This window comes from Marasmius oreades, chromosome 8, assembly GCF_018924745.1.
Source record: "Marasmius oreades isolate 03SP1 chromosome 8, whole genome shotgun sequence".
Lineage (NCBI taxonomy): Eukaryota > Fungi > Basidiomycota > Agaricomycetes > Agaricales > Marasmiaceae > Marasmius > Marasmius oreades.
The window spans coordinates 699656-715325 of record NC_057330.1 but is presented as its reverse complement, the minus strand read 5'-3'; the positions used below and the strand labels follow the sequence as shown (position 1 = coordinate 715325).

At 47.5% G+C, this 15670-nt stretch overlaps 9 protein-coding genes across 9 annotated transcripts; 3 read left to right on the top strand and 6 right to left on the bottom strand.

Moving 5' to 3' along the window:
* The first annotated feature begins 113 nt into the window (after window positions 1-113).
* E1B28_012137 (uncharacterized protein) lies at window positions 114-2462 on the top strand. The gene is made up of 11 exons (XM_043157217.1): window positions 114-549; window positions 611-701; window positions 758-771; window positions 839-896; window positions 961-1047; window positions 1110-1159; window positions 1208-1265; window positions 1324-1408; window positions 1463-1524; window positions 1587-2033; window positions 2091-2462. Exons 1-11 carry the CDS (start codon window positions 146-148, stop codon window positions 2379-2381), a joined length of 1647 nt encoding a protein of 548 aa, XP_043004583.1. The 5' UTR covers window positions 114-145; the 3' UTR covers window positions 2382-2462.
* An 81-nt stretch (window positions 2463-2543) lies between these two features.
* E1B28_012136 (uncharacterized protein) lies at window positions 2544-3627 on the top strand (the record flags this gene model as incomplete). The annotated part of the gene is made up of 4 exons (XM_043157216.1): window positions 2544-2764; window positions 2816-2881; window positions 2957-3289; window positions 3350-3627. The coding sequence occupies exons 1-4, from the start codon at window positions 2590-2592 to the stop codon at window positions 3625-3627; spliced, it is 852 nt and encodes a 283-aa protein (XP_043004582.1). The 5' UTR covers window positions 2544-2589.
* Window positions 3628-3655: 28 nt separating this feature from the next.
* Window positions 3656-5614, bottom strand: E1B28_012135 (uncharacterized protein; the record flags this gene model as incomplete). Its single annotated transcript, XM_043157215.1, has 2 exons — window positions 3656-3779; window positions 3924-5614. 2 exons carry the CDS (start codon window positions 5612-5614, stop codon window positions 3656-3658), a joined length of 1815 nt encoding a protein of 604 aa, XP_043004581.1.
* Window positions 5615-5957: 343 nt separating this feature from the next.
* Window positions 5958-6934, bottom strand: E1B28_012134 (uncharacterized protein; the record flags this gene model as incomplete). The annotated part of the gene is made up of 5 exons (XM_043157214.1): window positions 5958-6197; window positions 6247-6327; window positions 6376-6435; window positions 6501-6630; window positions 6684-6934. 5 exons carry the CDS (start codon window positions 6932-6934, stop codon window positions 5958-5960), a joined length of 762 nt encoding a protein of 253 aa, XP_043004580.1.
* Window positions 6935-7305: 371 nt separating this feature from the next.
* On the bottom strand, window positions 7306-9350 carry E1B28_012133 (uncharacterized protein; the record flags this gene model as incomplete). Its single annotated transcript, XM_043157213.1, has 2 exons — window positions 7306-7336; window positions 7669-9350. 2 exons carry the CDS (start codon window positions 9348-9350, stop codon window positions 7306-7308), a joined length of 1713 nt encoding a protein of 570 aa, XP_043004579.1.
* Window positions 9351-9634: 284 nt separating this feature from the next.
* Window positions 9635-11155, bottom strand: E1B28_012132 (uncharacterized protein). The gene is made up of 5 exons (XM_043157212.1): window positions 10480-11155; window positions 10296-10425; window positions 10164-10223; window positions 10023-10106; window positions 9635-9973 (listed from the first exon to the last, which is right to left on the bottom strand). The coding sequence occupies exons 1-5, from the start codon at window positions 10728-10730 to the stop codon at window positions 9731-9733; spliced, it is 768 nt and encodes a 255-aa protein (XP_043004578.1). The 5' UTR covers window positions 10731-11155; the 3' UTR covers window positions 9635-9730.
* Window positions 11156-11405: 250 nt separating this feature from the next.
* Window positions 11406-12678, top strand: E1B28_012131 (uncharacterized protein). The gene is made up of 2 exons (XM_043157211.1): window positions 11406-11799; window positions 11860-12678. The coding sequence occupies exons 1-2, from the start codon at window positions 11674-11676 to the stop codon at window positions 12631-12633; spliced, it is 900 nt and encodes a 299-aa protein (XP_043004577.1). The 5' UTR covers window positions 11406-11673; the 3' UTR covers window positions 12634-12678.
* Window positions 12679-12822: 144 nt separating this feature from the next.
* Window positions 12823-14135, bottom strand: E1B28_012130 (uncharacterized protein). Its single transcript, XM_043157210.1, has 8 exons — window positions 14050-14135; window positions 13944-13991; window positions 13784-13886; window positions 13698-13730; window positions 13607-13644; window positions 13526-13549; window positions 13121-13467; window positions 12823-13042 (listed from the first exon to the last, which is right to left on the bottom strand). Exons 1-8 carry the CDS (start codon window positions 14086-14088, stop codon window positions 12952-12954), a joined length of 723 nt encoding a protein of 240 aa, XP_043004576.1. The 5' UTR covers window positions 14089-14135; the 3' UTR covers window positions 12823-12951.
* Window positions 14136-14464: 329 nt separating this feature from the next.
* Window positions 14465-15517, bottom strand: E1B28_012129 (uncharacterized protein; the record flags this gene model as incomplete). Its single annotated transcript, XM_043157209.1, has 6 exons — window positions 14465-14526; window positions 14585-14754; window positions 14813-14879; window positions 14957-15108; window positions 15188-15285; window positions 15359-15517. The coding sequence occupies 6 exons, from the start codon at window positions 15515-15517 to the stop codon at window positions 14465-14467; spliced, it is 708 nt and encodes a 235-aa protein (XP_043004575.1).
* Between the last annotated feature and the right edge of the window lie 153 nt (window positions 15518-15670).

Here is a 15670-nt window from a genome sequence, read left to right as displayed (position 1 = left end):
ACCCCTCGAGAAATTGGGTGCTAGTTAGAGTCGACAGGTACCAGTCAATTTGTCGGTAGAGTTTCATGGACGGGGATGCCTGCCCCTCCGGAAGTTGCCAAATTAGGAACTACGCAGCATTCAGTCTTGTCTCGGGCCACATCCCATGGCTCACGCCTCTTCTTCTAAGAAAGGCGTTAAAGAAAGCCCATCCAGACCGTCAGTTGAAGAACGGGAACGTCTTCTTCAAGCCAGCGACGGGTACGATGACGGCTATTACGAGAAACCGACAGGTTCTGGGTTCTACGACGGCAAGCGTTCCATTGACGACGGCGACGACGACCTTGAACGGGATTCAACCGGCTGGTCTCGAAAGAAAATCATAACTGCAGCTTCCATTCTGATTGGGCTGCTTATCCTTGGAGTTTTCGCGCGTGCGTTGCTACGAGTATCATCGATTCCAACAGGACAAGACCATCCCAACTTGGCTTTTCATGGTCAGACCCTTCGTTCGAATGGGACACATGATTTCAAGAGGACGGTCTTGGTTGTTTCTATTGATGGTTTGCGGTACGTCTTGTTTATCCTTTCTAGGGACAGACCCTAATAGGTGTTTACTTCGTTTTCGTAGCGCGGATTACCTGGATAGAGGCTTAACCCCTCATTTGTTGGATATCGCTAAGAAGGGGTTGAGGGCGAAGTCTATGATACCTGTATTTCCCGTGCGTCATGTCCTCATTCTCTCATTTGTCTTTTTTTTGACTCATTCGACTTGTAGACGTTGACCTTCCCGTACGTTTTCACGTATCTCCGAAGTGAACGCCTCACCCATTCGCCGTACTTCTGTTCGGATTGAAAGTAATCATTGGGCATTAATGACTGGTCTACATGCAGAGACGCATGGAATAATAGCGAATGTAAGAGTGGCAATGGCTTGCACGCACGCATCACAATAAACTAACTTCTTTCTCCCACTTCTAGAACTTTTGGGACCCAGCGTCTAAAACTGAATTCCATTACAACGATATTTCGTCTGCTTGGGTTTCCGAGTTTTGGTTGGGAGAACCTGTGGGTAGCCTCTTTGGTAAAGATATACGCACTGCCATCTCACGGGGGTTCTTCTAACGCAGATGTGGGAGACGGCTGGAAAGGCGGGGGTGATTACTGCCAATTTGATGTGGTAAGGATCATTACTTTCTCTATCCTACACGTTGCTTGATCTTCTTAGGCCCGGACCTCCCAAGACTACCTCAGGAGCTTCTCCTACATATTTTGTGCCATGGAAGGTTAACTTTTACTTCCCTCATTCTTCCCGCTGTCGAGCTTAAAAAAGCTGTTGAAAAGGACAAAGTTTCGTTGCGTACCAAGCTGAACCAGATTTTAGCTTGGATAGACTTACCCCTCGAAGAACGACCACAATTGATTATGGGTAAAGTGCCCGACCTCTGGCTCTATCGTATGCTTTTCTAACCCATTTTCGCAGCGTACGAACCATCTCTCGATCAAGCCGGACACCTAACTGGACCGATGTCGGAATTGGTTAATGTAACGTGGATTCTTCCATATTTTGGCATTCGAAGATGCTTATTATGTATTCCATTTCCCAGCGAACCCTGGAGACAGTCGACACATTCGCTCGTCACTTACACGACTCACTCGCCCAACGCAATCTATCCGAGATTGTAGACGTTGTCTTCGTCAGCGATCACGGAATGGCGGACACTTCTCATCCTACGCATATCTATGTCGATGACGATGATGTGCTTGGACTTGATGGACTTGCTGCTGTGGAACACGAAGATGGGTGGCCTGCTATGGGGTTGAGATTTAACACGCCTGCGAATGAGAGTTATTATCTCGACAAGTTGTTGAAAGCTGAGAAGAACCGGAAGGAAGCTGATAAGACGAAAGGATTCCATGTGTATACGAGAGAGACGATGCCCGAGAGATGGCATTTTGCGAAGCATGAGAGGATTGCACCGGTTTGGATTGTACCGAAGTTGGGGTATGTGCTTACCACCAGGGAGCAAGGGAATGTTGGGATGAGTAAAGGGGTGAGTTAAGCTTGCCTATTTTTATTTCTCCCCTTTGGATGACCCAACGACGTGCAGAACCATGGGTACGATAACCATGAAAAGTCGATGCACGCGATGTTTGTCGCCCACGGACCTTTTTCTGCTGTCGTCAAGTCTTTACACCAGTCTTGGAGTATGTCTGCGAGATTTCCGAGAAGCCTTCTACCATGGAAGAACAAAGGATGGCATTCGACATCGGACGATACATATGTTATGGACCGGTTTAGAAATGTGGAGATATATGGATTGGTTATGAAGCTGTTGGGGATTGAAGAGCTTGCTGCGAAGACGAATGGGACCAATGGGTTTTGGGATAAGTATTTTTGAGTTATGGGTAGAATCCTCATTTATGTTACTCGTAGAGTATTATTTACTTGTTTCTCGCACTGGATTCTTCGCTTCAATCACAACTTCATATTTCAGAAGTGAAGTGGTTCATCGTGGGAACTGTTTATAGAGGACTGATTATAATGACGATGCCAGCGCTCTTCCTCTTCCTTCTGTCTCTCTCCTCCACCTGCACACTTAACACGACATGGGGGATCTACTAGATAGATTTCGTAGTGGTGCCAAAAAGGCTGGCATGCAAGCGTCGGCCTTTGCTCAATCATCTTCGACAAAGCTAGCAAGCCAATCAAGAGAATTCGTTCATGGATTCAGTCTACCAGGCGAAGCGGAAAAAGCAGCGAAGATTCTGGATAGTTTCCTTGGTACGAAGCATCTAGTGCCCTGTATTGAAAAAGAACTTAATCTTTTTCCAGCCGATCCTGAACACCCAGAATCAGCGCTCAACTCTATCCCTAAAGCTGTTTTACAGAAGGCTCGAGGTAAAAAAAAAATCTTTCATACAAAAAATTATAATATCATCTCACCTACCATCCGCCACTCCATAAAACGTACAGGTCTAGCTATCTTCCAAGTCTTCAAAGCCGGCTTCGTCTTTTCCGGAAAGGCAGGTTCCGGTATCGTCATCGCCCGTCTTCCAGACGGCTCATGGTCAGCCCCTTCATGTATCGCCACCGGAGGCTTAGGCTGGGGTCTCCAAATTGGAGCTGACATTACGGATTTCGTGGTTGTGTTGAATAGTGAAGATGCGGTTAGGGCGTTCTCGATAGGAGGGAATGTAACGATTGGAGGGAATATTTCTGCTGCTGCTGGACCTATTGGGACGGGTGGGAGTGTTCAGGCGAGTTTGGCACATCCCGCGCCGATGTTTGCGTATTCAAAGTCGAAAGGTGAGTTGACACCTTTTTTTGTGTGTGATGCTTAAGATCGTTGATTCTGATGATTCTTAGGCCTCTTTGCTGGCGTTTCACTTGAAGGAACTGCTCTTATTGAACGAAAGGATGCCAACAGGGAGTTTTATGGTTCACCTGTTCCTGCGAGGGACATCTTGGGAGGAAGAGTACCACCCCCGGAAGTCGCGTCAAGGTTGTACGAGATCATCGAAGCAGCTGAGGGATTGGATGAGACGGGTTTACCTGAATCTGCGTATGTTCCTACTGATACTGGAGATGCGATTCAACTCGGAAATGATGGGAGACACCAGACGGTGTTTGATGCTGACCATTAGGTGGGATGCTCAAATTGATATTTATATGTCAATTCTTCCCTATGCTGTACTTGTACTTACCTGGATTACGCTGTATATAATTCAAAGACTTTTTACTTAGTGGGTGGTCATCCAAGAATTGTGAAAAGTGCGTAGTCAACCCATGGCAACAACTGAGGTGATCTCGAAAGACTACACCATCATCGATCTCAAATGTAATACACCACACTGTGTCGACAAGGAAACTCTGGGGAGTCCAATGAATCTAACAGTGCACATATCAGTACGAGGTGTATAAACGGTGAGAGGAAGCGTACCATCGATAATCCTCGAATTCAGGCTTGAACAACCAATCGGTACGACCGAACCTATGCCATCGCCGCTCTGCTCTTGTCACATCTCCAGGGTTCCAACGCGTATCTCGATAACTCGTATGCCACCTTCCTTCGACTACATGGCCTAGTAAAACGAGCCCATCTTTCTGTAATCTCAGAAGTCGTCTGAAGGGCTCGAGATGGACAAGTTCATGGTGTGTTGAGAAGTAAGGATATTTGAGAATTTTCACTGACAACATTTTCAGTGTAGTACAAGGCGTTGAGGGTTCAGCAGTCGGTCGGCGTCTGGTTTCCACTAGGTCCAAGATATCCGTAAACAACCTGCCGTTTTCAGGTTCTCCGCGAAACGTCAGATGTAATATTTCCAAGTTTCGAAGCACACGTAAATGCAAGAAGTGGGGAAGTGCCTGATCGTAGCTCTCCTCTGTATTCATAATAAGACCGAGTTCTCGAATATTCCCGAAGTTTTCTAGAAGTGTAGGGGCATCCGGACAGTCGAAGATCGCGAGAGGCACTGATAAGTATTTCAGTTCAAAAGAACTCCGTGTGCGAAGCCTGGATAAAGCCGATAAGAGGTGGCGCGACACTGGACTGATTTGTTCCCAAAAATCCAAGGAGAGATCTTCCAGGACTGGGACCGAGATGTGGTTGATAAACGAGAAGACACTCGAGAAAGTTCCGGAAAGGTGAAGGCAACGGAGTCTAGGGAGGGTGCATTTCGGAATCGGTAGAATGGCAGCGGGATGATGGAAATCGAAGTATATCACGCAGTATTGTAGATGTGAGAAGGTCGACCCGATTTTCAGAAATGCTTTTGGCGAGGTAGTCCAGCTGAGTTCGGTGAGTTGTGGCCAGGGTATGATGAAGATTGGCATGAAACTCTGTCGATTGAGGAGAGAGATGGAAACCTCCGTCAGCCTCGGAGCAATCCACCTGTTGGGTAAATGACACCAATCGTTTGGAAAATCCGGGTGTTGGGTCGATATCTTGGCACGCATTCGAAGTGACACAAGTAGCGGAAGATTCATATCTGAGGTTACCAGGCGATGGTAAAGATCGCCGTGGTGTCGGAAATCGAGATCGATATGGGCCCAACGCATCGAATGCAAGAGAAGAGTATCAATGACCTCCAGGTCAAACTCCTTCAATGACGAGTCGCCCAGTATAATCAAGCACGATATAGGAAGTGTTTGCGACCTTTCCAACCAAATTTGCAGAATTTTCACCGATTCGGGACGCTGAGCTGCACGATTGATGTCCAGTCGAACAACATTCCACAACGACGGCGTCGTTAGGACTGTTGAACGCCAACGGCGACAAGTCTGGGCCAGTTTCCACGGCACAGAACGACGCGAAAACACATGCCCTGCGCTGTCTTGTTCCAGGCAGCGTTCAAAGATGAGAGCCAAAACTTCTGTCGGTAGACGAAAAACTGGCGATGAATGATTTTGGTATGATTTTAGAACCGCTTGCCAACGATCTGACTCCCTGCGAGCCGATACCGCTGCCTCTTCGAGCTTCTCTGCTAGTGAATTTGATCTTCTTGCCTTCGCAGCAATTTGGTCCGTCAATTTCTTAAGGTGATCCGGTTCAAGGAAGGAGGGCGTCTCAGGGATGTATAATTCAGACGAACCGCAGAAAGTTTCAGAACCGCATGTTGGGCATTGTATCATTTTCCTTGGTGAGTTAAAAATATTAATCATTCGATTCCAGGATAGGCGGATTTTTGGGTTCACCTCTGCTCCTTAAGCACAAGTCGAGGTTTGAATGGAGTGGTCAACGTTTCTGCATGGCGCCGGCGTACGCTAATGTACAGTGCAGGCTCCGGCCCGGAATGCCAACGACATGAAGTAAATCCCTGATGATAATAATAATATCCTTTATCTTGCTATGGTCAACGCCTGCTTTGGATTCATGTACTCACGGATCGCTGATTCGGGTTTGCTAAGTACAGAGTATAACGATAACTTGACGATAACGATAACCAATCGAACACAGATATCTAATGTCACTCGATCATACTTCTAACTCCGGATCATTGAGTTCCTTGACGCCTCTAAGGCTCGACAATTTGATTGTTTCTGGATTGAGCATCTCTGGTTCAAGGCCGTCGTCCTCTTCAAACTTTCCACCCGTTGAAGGTGATCCATGGGATGTTTCCGTAGATGCACACAGCGAGGCAGCATCGTCTGGACAGAACTTGGCCTGCGGCTGTGCCAGTACATGCACAGTATCGGACGCGTTTAGTGAGGAGTCCTACTCGAGAGTAAGAAATAAGCTTTCTTAAATTTATGGACGGACTTACTGGTAACAAAGACGTGGTGTGGGGAGGAGGAGGAGCCGCTGTCAACAATGAGCCCTTTTCCGGGTCTTCAATTGCAGGAAACTTAACCGAGGTCAACAGAAAGGTCACGAGAAGTATCAGAGTCCTTACCCGACTTGGTACCTGCATCAGACAGACTATTCTTCCGCGTCTCTTCTCGCTGGAAAACATCTGTACAACAGGATGATAAAGGCGTCAGGATTACAAGAGGACGAAATGCGGGACTGGGGACTGACCTGCACCTTCAACTGGAACAGCTTGACTTTATGTGCCAAACTCCCGACGGTTTCAAAACACGTGTTATCCTCTCGATGCAAGCTGTTCTTCCGAATTATTCCACTGAGGTCTAATGTCTCTTGATCTAGCCTGAAATCCAAAGGATCAGAACCATTAAAGGCGATAGCGGTGGTAGAACGTACACCCCGTGTTCGTGCACCAGTTTCTCCATGTATTCACAGTCCTTCTCGCTGTGAATACCCTCCCGTGCCATTCCCTCTAGGAAATCCAATGTACCCCTTAAATTCTGTTGGCACCTCTGCAGCTCTTCCCCATCCCTAGGACGTATGCGATTGCGAATATGCGTGATTAGAGGATATACGAACACTTGCACCATCTCGGCGAAATGCCCTCCAATCATCGCGATGTTTGCGGCGAGCGCGAGTGTAGCCATCGATTAATGTCTTCAACAGAAGGGATGGTCGGAGGGGCAGACACCTTTTACTTATACGCGACACGACGAAGTCGCATGTACGGAGAGCGCCTGTCTGGATTTCCCATGACTGCAGAGAAGACGTTCTTCTGACATGGTCGGGGTTTGGATTAATGTGTATGGATGAGGTAGTAGGGGCAGCTGGTCTGTCATTGGCCAGGAGGCTTGTTAATTCAAATGCACGGCCGGATAATTCAGGATTTTCGGGGTGCGTGATGTTGAAAATGAAAAAGTTGCGGTGCAGTGAAACCAGGCAATGATATAAAATGAAGGAAGGCGGTCCACCTCATAAGCGGTGCGCTTGCGACAGAGCTAAAGGTCACGGTTGGTTTTCAAGCCATCATGCACATAGCCTGTATTTGCCTGTAAAAGTGAAGGATCTGGGTTCTTTCATGGTGACTGCGAGTTGCCTCGAGGGAACTTGTCGGGACTCGGAATAAGCTAAGTATCACGTGAATATTCCCACCACTGGCGCCGCTTTTGTTGAGTGATGAGCGCTTGAGCGGTCACCTTTCTGAGAGCACCCACCAACCAGCGCAATTCAAGTGTGCGTTGAATAGTTCTTCTCATTCATATGTGACCCAATTTCATACGTAACATATCACACTGTGTCGACAAGGAACCTCTGGGGAGTCCAATGAATCTAACAGTGCACATATCATTACGACGTATATAAACGGTGAGAGGAAGCGTACCATCGATAATCCTCGAATTCAGGCTTGAACAACCAATCGGTACGACCGAACCTATGCCATCGCCGCTCCGCTCTTGTCACATCTCCAGGATTCCAATGCGTATCTCGATAACTCGTATGCCATCTTCCTTCGACTACATGGCCTAGTAAAACGAGGCCATCTTTCTGTAATCTCAGAAGTCGACTAAAGGGCTCGGAATGGACAAGTTCATGGTGTGTTGCGAAATTGGGATACTTGAGAAATTCCACCGACAATGCTTTCAGTGTAGTACAAGGCGTAGAGGAGGAAACGGTCGGTCTACATCTGGTTTCCACTAGGTCCAAGGTATCCTCGAACGACCTGCTGGCTTTTTCAGGATCTCCACGAAACGTAAGGTGTAATATTTCCAACTTTTGAAGTATACGTGAATGCAAGAAATGGGGAAGCGCTTGATCGTAGCTCTCTTCCGTACTCAGAACAAGGCTGAGTTCTCGAATACTTCCGAAGCTTTCTGAAAGCGCAGGGGCATCCCGACAGTCGAAAATCGCCAGAGGCACTGATAAGTATTGTAGTGTGCGAAGCCTGCCTAAAGCCGATAGGAGGTGGTGCGACACTGCACTGATTTGTTCCCAAAAATCCAAGGCAAGATCTTCCAGAACTGGAAGTGAGATGTGGTTGATAAAGTAGAAAACACTCAATAAATCTCCGGAAAGATGAAGGTGACGGAGTTGAGGGAGGGAAAATTGTTTCGGTATATCGGTGACGGAGGTGGGATAAGGGGGATCGATGTCTATCATACAATATTGTAGATGTGAGAAGGTAGCCCCAATTTCCAGAAATGATTTCAGCGAGGTAGACCAGCTGAGCTCGGTAAGTTGTGACCAGGGTATGACGAAGATCGGTATGAAACCCTGTCGGTCAAGGAGAGAGACGGAAACCTCCGTCAGTTTTGGAGCAGTCCACCGGTTGGGTAAATGACCCCAATGTTCTGAGAAAGCCGGATGTGGGCTCAACATCTTGACCCGCATTCGAAGTGATACAAGTAGCGGAAGATTTATATCTGAGGATGCTAGGCGATGGTAAAGATCGCCGTGGTGTCGGAAATCGAGATCCATATGGGCCCAACGCACCGAATGCGAGAGAAGAGTAACAAGGACCTCCAGTTCCAACTCCTTCAACGTTAAGTCACCCAGTGTAATCAAGCACGATATAGGAAGCGGTTGCGACCTTTCCAACCAAATTCGCAGCATTTCCACTGCGTGGGGACGCTGAACTGCACGACTGGACGTCAGTCGAACAACATTCCATAACGATGGTGTCGATAAGGCTACTGAACGCCAATAACGACAAGTCCGTGCCAGCTTCCACGGCATAGAATGACATGAAAACACATGCCCTGTGCCGTCTTGCTCCACGCAGCGTCCAAAGATGAGAGTCAAAACTTCTGTCGGCAGACGAAAAACTGGTAATGCGTGATTTTGGTACGATTTCAGGATCGCTCGCCAACGATCAGACTCCCTGCGAGCCGATAGCGCTACCTCCTCGAGTTTGTCTGCGACGGCACTTATTCGCCTTGCCTCCTCAGCAACCTCATTTGTAATCTTCCTAAGATGATTTAAATCGAGAAAGGAGGGTGATTCTGGGATGTGAGGTTCAGATGAATCCCAAAGAGGTTCAGATCCGCAAGTTGGGCACTGTGTCATACTCGACAGGTTTTAGTATCGATTCGACCGAGATGTATGAATTTTCGGACTCACCTCTGCTCCTTGAATGATCCAATTGCTTTGATCCGTTTTGTGTTCTGATAGTGAGAGTATGTAAGTCGGTCCGCAATAACTTATTCAAACTGAGAGTGTGGAAGGAGATCAACGACCACTGTGCATAGATATATTATTATTATTATTATTATTATTATTAGGAAATTAAATCCTTCATTGGACCCCGTATATATATTGGCACCGGCAGAATTTGGACTGCAGGTTCCGGTCCGGAATCCCACAAGCTTTCGATGTTACTTGTGTATCGTCAAGTTGACTAGCTACGTACAGAATATAACCGTAACTAGTCCAGATCTAATACCCAATTATACATCTGACTTGCAAGCTCGAATATATTCCTTGACGCTTGCAAGGCCCGGTAGCTTGGCTGCTTTAGGATTGTGCATCGATTCAAGGCTGCCATCCCCTTCAAGCTTTCCACTTGTTGAACCCAATCCATAGGGTGTTTCCGGAGATGCACGCGGCGAGGCAGCCTCGTCTGGACAGAACTTGGCTTGTTGTTGTGCCAACACATCCATAGTAACGGACGAGGCGTTTGGCGACGAATCCTGCTCGAGAATAAGGTATAACCTCTCTTGATATTATAAACAGGCTTACCGGTAACGAAGACGTCGTGTGTGGAGGAAGAGGTGCCGCTGTCGACGACGAAGAGCCCTTTTCCGGGTCTTCAATTGCAGGAAACTAAACCAAGATTGTCATCAGAAAGGTGGCGAGAAGGTATCATCATAGAGTCCCTACCCGACTTGGTACCTGCATTAGGCTGACTATCCTTCCGCGTCTCCTCTCGCTCGAAAACATCTGTACAAGAGGATGATAAAGGCGTCAGCTTTACAAATGGGCGAGAAGGGAGAAGGGAGACTGGGGACTGACCTGCACCTTTAATTGGAACAGCTTGACCTTATGTGCCAATATCCCGACAGTCTCAAAACATGTGTTATCTTCTCGATGCAAGTCGTTCTTCTGAATACTTCCGCTGAGGTCTAATGTCTCTTGATCTAGCCTGAAATCCAATAGATCAGAACCGTCAAAAAGGGTCAGCAGCGGTAGACCGTACACCCCGTGTTCGCGCACCAGCTTCGCCATGTATTCACAATCCTTCTCGCTGTGCATGACCTCCTGTGCCATTCCCTCTAGGAAATCCAGCGTACTCCTTAAATTCTGTTGACACCTCTCCAGCTCGTCCCCTTCCCTAGGGTGTATGCGATTGCGAATATGCGTGATGAGAGGATATACGAACACTTGCACCATCTCGGCGAAATGCCCTCCAATCATCGCGATGTTTGCAGCGAGCGCGAGTGTAGCCATCGACTGATGCCTTCAACGGGTCGGAAGGGCAGACATCTTTTACTTATACGCGACATGACGAAGTCGCATGTACGGAGAGAGCGCCTGTCTGGATTTCCCATAACTGCAGAGAAGACGTTCTTCTGACATGGTCGGGGTTTGGATTGGTGTGTGTTGATGAGGTTGTAGGGGCATCTCGTCTGTCATTGGCCAGGAGGCTTGTTGACTCAAATGCACGGCCGGGTAATTCAGGATTTTCGGGGTGCGTAATGTTGAAAATGAAAAAGTAGCGGTGCAGTGAAATAAGGCGATGATATAAAATGAAGGAAGGCGGTCCACCTCATAAGCGGTGCGTTGGAGGTTGCGCTTGCGACAGAGCTGAAGGTCACGGTTGGTTTTCAAGCCATCATAGCCTGTATTTTGCCTTCGAAAGAACCCAGCTTTCGGTTAAGAGTACATAAGAGAGCATCTAAATATCACGTGAATATTCCCACAAGGACATCGTAGATGAAGATAAAAACGTTATGTAACAGGAATTTGGGTTCGAGGCAAGCCCGAGGTAGTAGAACTTGAGCGCTTGAGCGGTCATTCCCTTTTGAGAGCGTAGTGCATTCAAGTGTGTTGAATAATTCTTCTCATCCATATGTGACCTAACACGGCTAGACTTCTACATGACTCAATTCAACAGAAAAGCCGCAGAGCCGGGCTTCCCGTGGGTAGGGTTTGTCCCACAACGAAATTTCCGAACTTCCGGTCTCTGATCTCTAGATCTTTCTATTCTCCTTCTCACCCTCCTTCCTTCCGAATGGAACTGTATTGATTGACTTGGATAGGCGATGACAACGAAAGTCAAAACCGACATCATCTGATATGACTGAACTAACTCGAGCTTGTGCATGATTAATTCGTTCTTGGATGCTAAATTATATAAAAAGGAAAGGATCTTTCTATCCATACCCCAATCATGTCTTCCAAGCAAAACCAACTCGCAAAACACTTTGCCTCTCTTCACGTATCAGGCAAACCTCTCGTGCTCGCCAACGTCTACGATTGCGCTACCACTCACGCCATGCTCTCACTTCGTCCTCAGGTGTGGGAGATCCGCTCATTCTTCCCAACCTCTTCTGGTATTAATCACACCATTTATTAGCTACAAGCAATTGCAACAGCGTCCTACGGCATCGCCAACGTCGCCGGTCTAAACGACTACACCATGACCCTAGACAACCACATCGAATCCCTCTCCCGGATCAGCGCAATCGTCAACTCCACAGAGCCTTCAGCGAACGCCGGCCTCGGTATTCCCCTTTCTATCGACATTGTCGACGGTTACGGTCCAAAGCTCTCCGACGCCATAACAAAAATCATCGGACTCGGAGCAGTCGGCTGTAACATCGAAGATTCCTACTTTGACCCTGCCACCACGAAAACCAAACTATACTCCATCGAAGAGATGAAAACCCGACTCCTACAAGCCAAAACCGTCGCTACCGACCTCGGAGTTCCCGATTTCGTTTTCAACGTCCGCACGGATGCCGTCTTCGTCCGATCCGAAGGGATCACAATACCTGAATTAATGGAACGAGGAAAGACGGAACAACCCATCGATGAAGCGGTTGCCCGTGGAAAAGCCTATTTATCCACCGGTGTGCCTACCACGATATTCATTTGGGCCGGTCCTTTCTCCGTTGGAACTTCCTCGGGGAGTTTGAAGCGGTATGTGAAGGAATTCGATGGACGTGTTGCGGTTCATATCAACCGAAAGGACGCGGGTGGGTTGTCGGTCGACCAGCTTGGTCAGTTCGGTGTAGCGAGAGTTAGCATTGGGCCAGAGTTTTTGTTCCAGACGATGGAGGTTATTAAGGAGTTGGCGAAGGGTATCTTGGGGGGAGGGTATATGGGTAGTCTTACTATAAAAGCATGAAACCATGTACTCGACCGGCCGGTCATAATATATTAATATTCCGACCATTTAAGGGCTTGAATGAATCGCCCTACGGGAGTTTAAACTGTGCAAACAACCCCTTGACAGGACGAGTCCGTCATAGGATATCACTGGAAACTGGGAAGTTGTACACGATTGGTGGCGTGTCAGTATCTTCACGCGGACTTTCGGCGGTTGCATATTGAACGTGTTAGTTGTAAACATACACTTGACATTGAGCTTTCCGGGTTGAATATAAGGCTATATAGACACAAAAAAAAAATCCAAATTGGCGCAGTATCGTCCTGAGAAAAGAGGCTACAGCTTTTGCGAAGAACCAGACAATTCAACGATCTGGTCCGATCCAGGATACGGCGGCAGATGTAGTTCAAATTTCTGTTCAAGGGTTCTGCACACGAAAACGAGGACAAAAATATCAGTTATGGAAATCGGAAGAAGAGGTGCGAAAAAGAAACGGAACCCTTACTTTGGCACAAACCGTCCACCAAGAAAATGCCTCCCTTGGAATAACCTCGCACCCTCTTTCGGAGCAGTAAGACTGAGCAAAACGTCCGGGTTCAACCCTACACCCTCCGCGTTACCCTTCTCAACGTCCCATCCAGACGGTATGTCCACAGAGACGATGGGAAGTTTAGATTCTGTAAGGAGCGGTAAAGCACTATCAAACGGCGCGCGGATGGGAGGTTTGAACGAAAATCCAAAGATCGCATCGAGGACGACGTCGGACGAAGCCAACGCGTCTTCTAAAGGTCCGAGCTCAGTCGAAGGTGGAATAGTGGGGATTTCCATGTTGTCGCATTGTTTTTTCAGTCGCTAGTTTGGAGTTATGGGTATCAGTGGATCCACGAACGAAAATGGGTCTAATTCTGACCTGGTATAGGTCTTTAGCACCGGGCTATTCTCGAGGTGTTTAACAATCCTCTTAAACGCAGAGAACAAGGTATGATGTCACCTTTGGCATATAAATTATGGGCCGGTATCCAAAAAGACCTAAGTACCAACGCGTCAAAACCTCGTACGGGCAAAGACCTGAAGAAACGCACCGAGATGACGCGCCGCGACTAGACCGTCCCCGCCTTCAAGTCAACATCAATCAAGGTGGTCATTAAATGAATGCAGATCTCCACACCTTGATTCCCAGGACCGCAACATACAAGCACACGAGGATATTTGTCTTTATCGAAAACGCGAGCAACGGTTTGAGCGCAGGCTAAGCCAGCGAGTTCCATAAGCTAAATGATGAAATTGATCGACCTGCTTGCCATAAACTATGCGCAACGACTACATACCTGGTCGATGCTAAATGCTCCCGCCGTGCTCATGAGCTCTTCGTCAATCTGTTTGATTGGATGGGTCAATCGGTAGGTAAGTTTGACGTGGTGGGAAGGACAGAACTTGTTGTGCAGCTTTTGCTGATAGATATCGTAGAGACATTTTGTTTGCGAACGAAATATAATCACTCTTGGATGAAGCTGGGCAAGGTGCAGAGTGACATCATACGTCTAATGAGGCCGCCGAACGAGCGCTCGTGATTCGTGATCTTGACTCGGACACAACACTGGTATGAAGTTTCATGAAGCTGAATTCTATAAGGCACTCGTTCGCAATGAGGTAGCTAGAAAATAATGATACATAGGTAGCAGTATCTACAAAATAACTGAGGTTTAAGTGAGTACAATATTCAAGAGGAGCATAAGTGAGGCAGAACACTTCGAATAAATACATTCCTAGCAGGGCAATGAACAGCAATGAACTTGATGTCAGAAAAAAAGGCGTGAGTATAAATTTAACGGGTTCGCAAGCGAGAAATTCATAGTCTGTCGACAGTCAATATGGCTACACGTCCGTCTTGCTCAATTCCATGATTAATCCCTGTCCAAAGTGTCGGTAGTCGTATCGATATCGAGAACGAGGACCACGAGTTACACACCTTCCTTCCCAGACTCAAGCAACCCTTCATGCCAGTCAACCTCGGCTTTCCACCACTTGCCATTCCAATGACTACCAGAAGTCGCTTTATCAACGAGATAATCACGACCGATGTTGTATCCGTCTGGAATAATCATATGGTTTTTGGACGAATCTTTCTCCTTAGACACACTGAGGGCAGCGAGTCAGACCCCAAATCAATCAAAAAAAAAGCTACGATTAAACTTACGCTAAGAACCAAGCCCCAGAATTGGCTTGAGTGCCATTCTGTTTCCACGCACGAAAGTGATTGCCTCCTGAAAGGAAAACGGGGTCGGTGAAAAGATTAAGAGGTGGCGGCCCGAACGACCGGGACGGAGGACACACAACGCACCTGCAAGACTCTCCCAACACGTTCCCCAAACCGGAAAGTAATGCTGACGAGCTAAGAACTGCTCATTCTTCCTCCCATTTCCATCTCCCAGGTCAGCTTGATGGACAGTACCGTAATGCAAGCCAAGACATTCGCTCGAGAACTTAATGGACCTGTCAATGAGCAAACGGGAAGGGTTCAAATTCGGGTTCAATTAAGAAGTGTTCGCGGCAAAAGAGACACTGAACCTACTTGGCATACTCATGTAATCCTTCTTCGGTGAGGATGTAAGGATCCGATCTTCCAGATATGATAATGTTGAGGGGTTCGCCGTATTTCTTGGATACAAACTGGATGCAAAAGGATGAGAAGGTCGGTCAGATTGCGGGAGCGAAGAAATAAGGTCTGGCTTTGAGAACTCACATCGAGAAGCCTCCCTCCATTGATACGTGGGTCAACCCATCCAACACCAAACGGTTCATCGTCGACCTGAATCTTGAAAGGTACTTGTAGCGGAGAACATGTCCCGAAGTGGGGAAACACCTGAAAGAAACTGGCTGCGAAAATGAAAAATAGGAACATAAGTGGAATCACAACTCTGTCCTAGGGTGCGTGGGTGAAGAAGAAGAGGAGGAAGGTTGAGATAGCCAGCTCACAACCGTCCCGTTACCTCGAGTACGTGAAGGATGCGGTGCTCGATAAGCACCACTCCACAGGGGTTACCAGTGGGAAGTT

Excerpts from the sequence above, each read along its gene's own strand:
- E1B28_012130 (XM_043157210.1), bottom strand. The coding sequence starts at position 14,088 with ATGTCTCTACGATATCTATCAGCAAAAGCTGCACAACAA. Across the intron at positions 13,992-14,049 it reads CAGCAAAAGCTGCACAACAA|ATTGACGAAGAGCTCATGAG; the intron begins GTTCTGTCCTTC and ends CCAATCAAACAG. Across the intron at positions 13,645-13,697 it reads AGTCGCGGCGCGTCATCTCG|GTCTTTTTGGATACCGGCCC; the intron begins GTGCGTTTCTTC and ends GTTGGTACTTAG.
- E1B28_012137 (XM_043157217.1), top strand. The coding sequence starts at position 146 with ATGGCTCACGCCTCTTCTTCTAAGAAAGGCGTTAAAGAAAGCCCATCC. Across the intron at positions 1,048-1,109 it reads AGTTTTGGTTGGGAGAACCT|ATGTGGGAGACGGCTGGAAA; the intron begins GTGGGTAGCCTC and ends CTTCTAACGCAG. Across the intron at positions 1,266-1,323 it reads CATATTTTGTGCCATGGAAG|GACAAAGTTTCGTTGCGTAC; the intron begins GTTAACTTTTAC and ends GCTGTTGAAAAG.
- E1B28_012131 (XM_043157211.1), top strand. The coding sequence starts at position 11,674 with ATGTCTTCCAAGCAAAACCAACTCGCAAAACACTTTGCCTCTCTTCAC. Across the intron at positions 11,800-11,859 it reads TGCTCTCACTTCGTCCTCAG|CTACAAGCAATTGCAACAGC; the intron begins GTGTGGGAGATC and ends ACCATTTATTAG.
- E1B28_012132 (XM_043157212.1), bottom strand. The coding sequence starts at position 10,730 with ATGGCTACACTCGCGCTCGCTGCAAACATCGCGATGATTGGAGGGCAT. Across the intron at positions 10,224-10,295 it reads TGTTCCAATTAAAGGTGCAG|ATGTTTTCGAGCGAGAGGAG; the intron begins GTCAGTCCCCAG and ends CCTCTTGTACAG. Across the intron at positions 10,107-10,163 it reads TAATGCAGGTACCAAGTCGG|TTTCCTGCAATTGAAGACCC; the intron begins GTAGGGACTCTA and ends ATCTTGGTTTAG.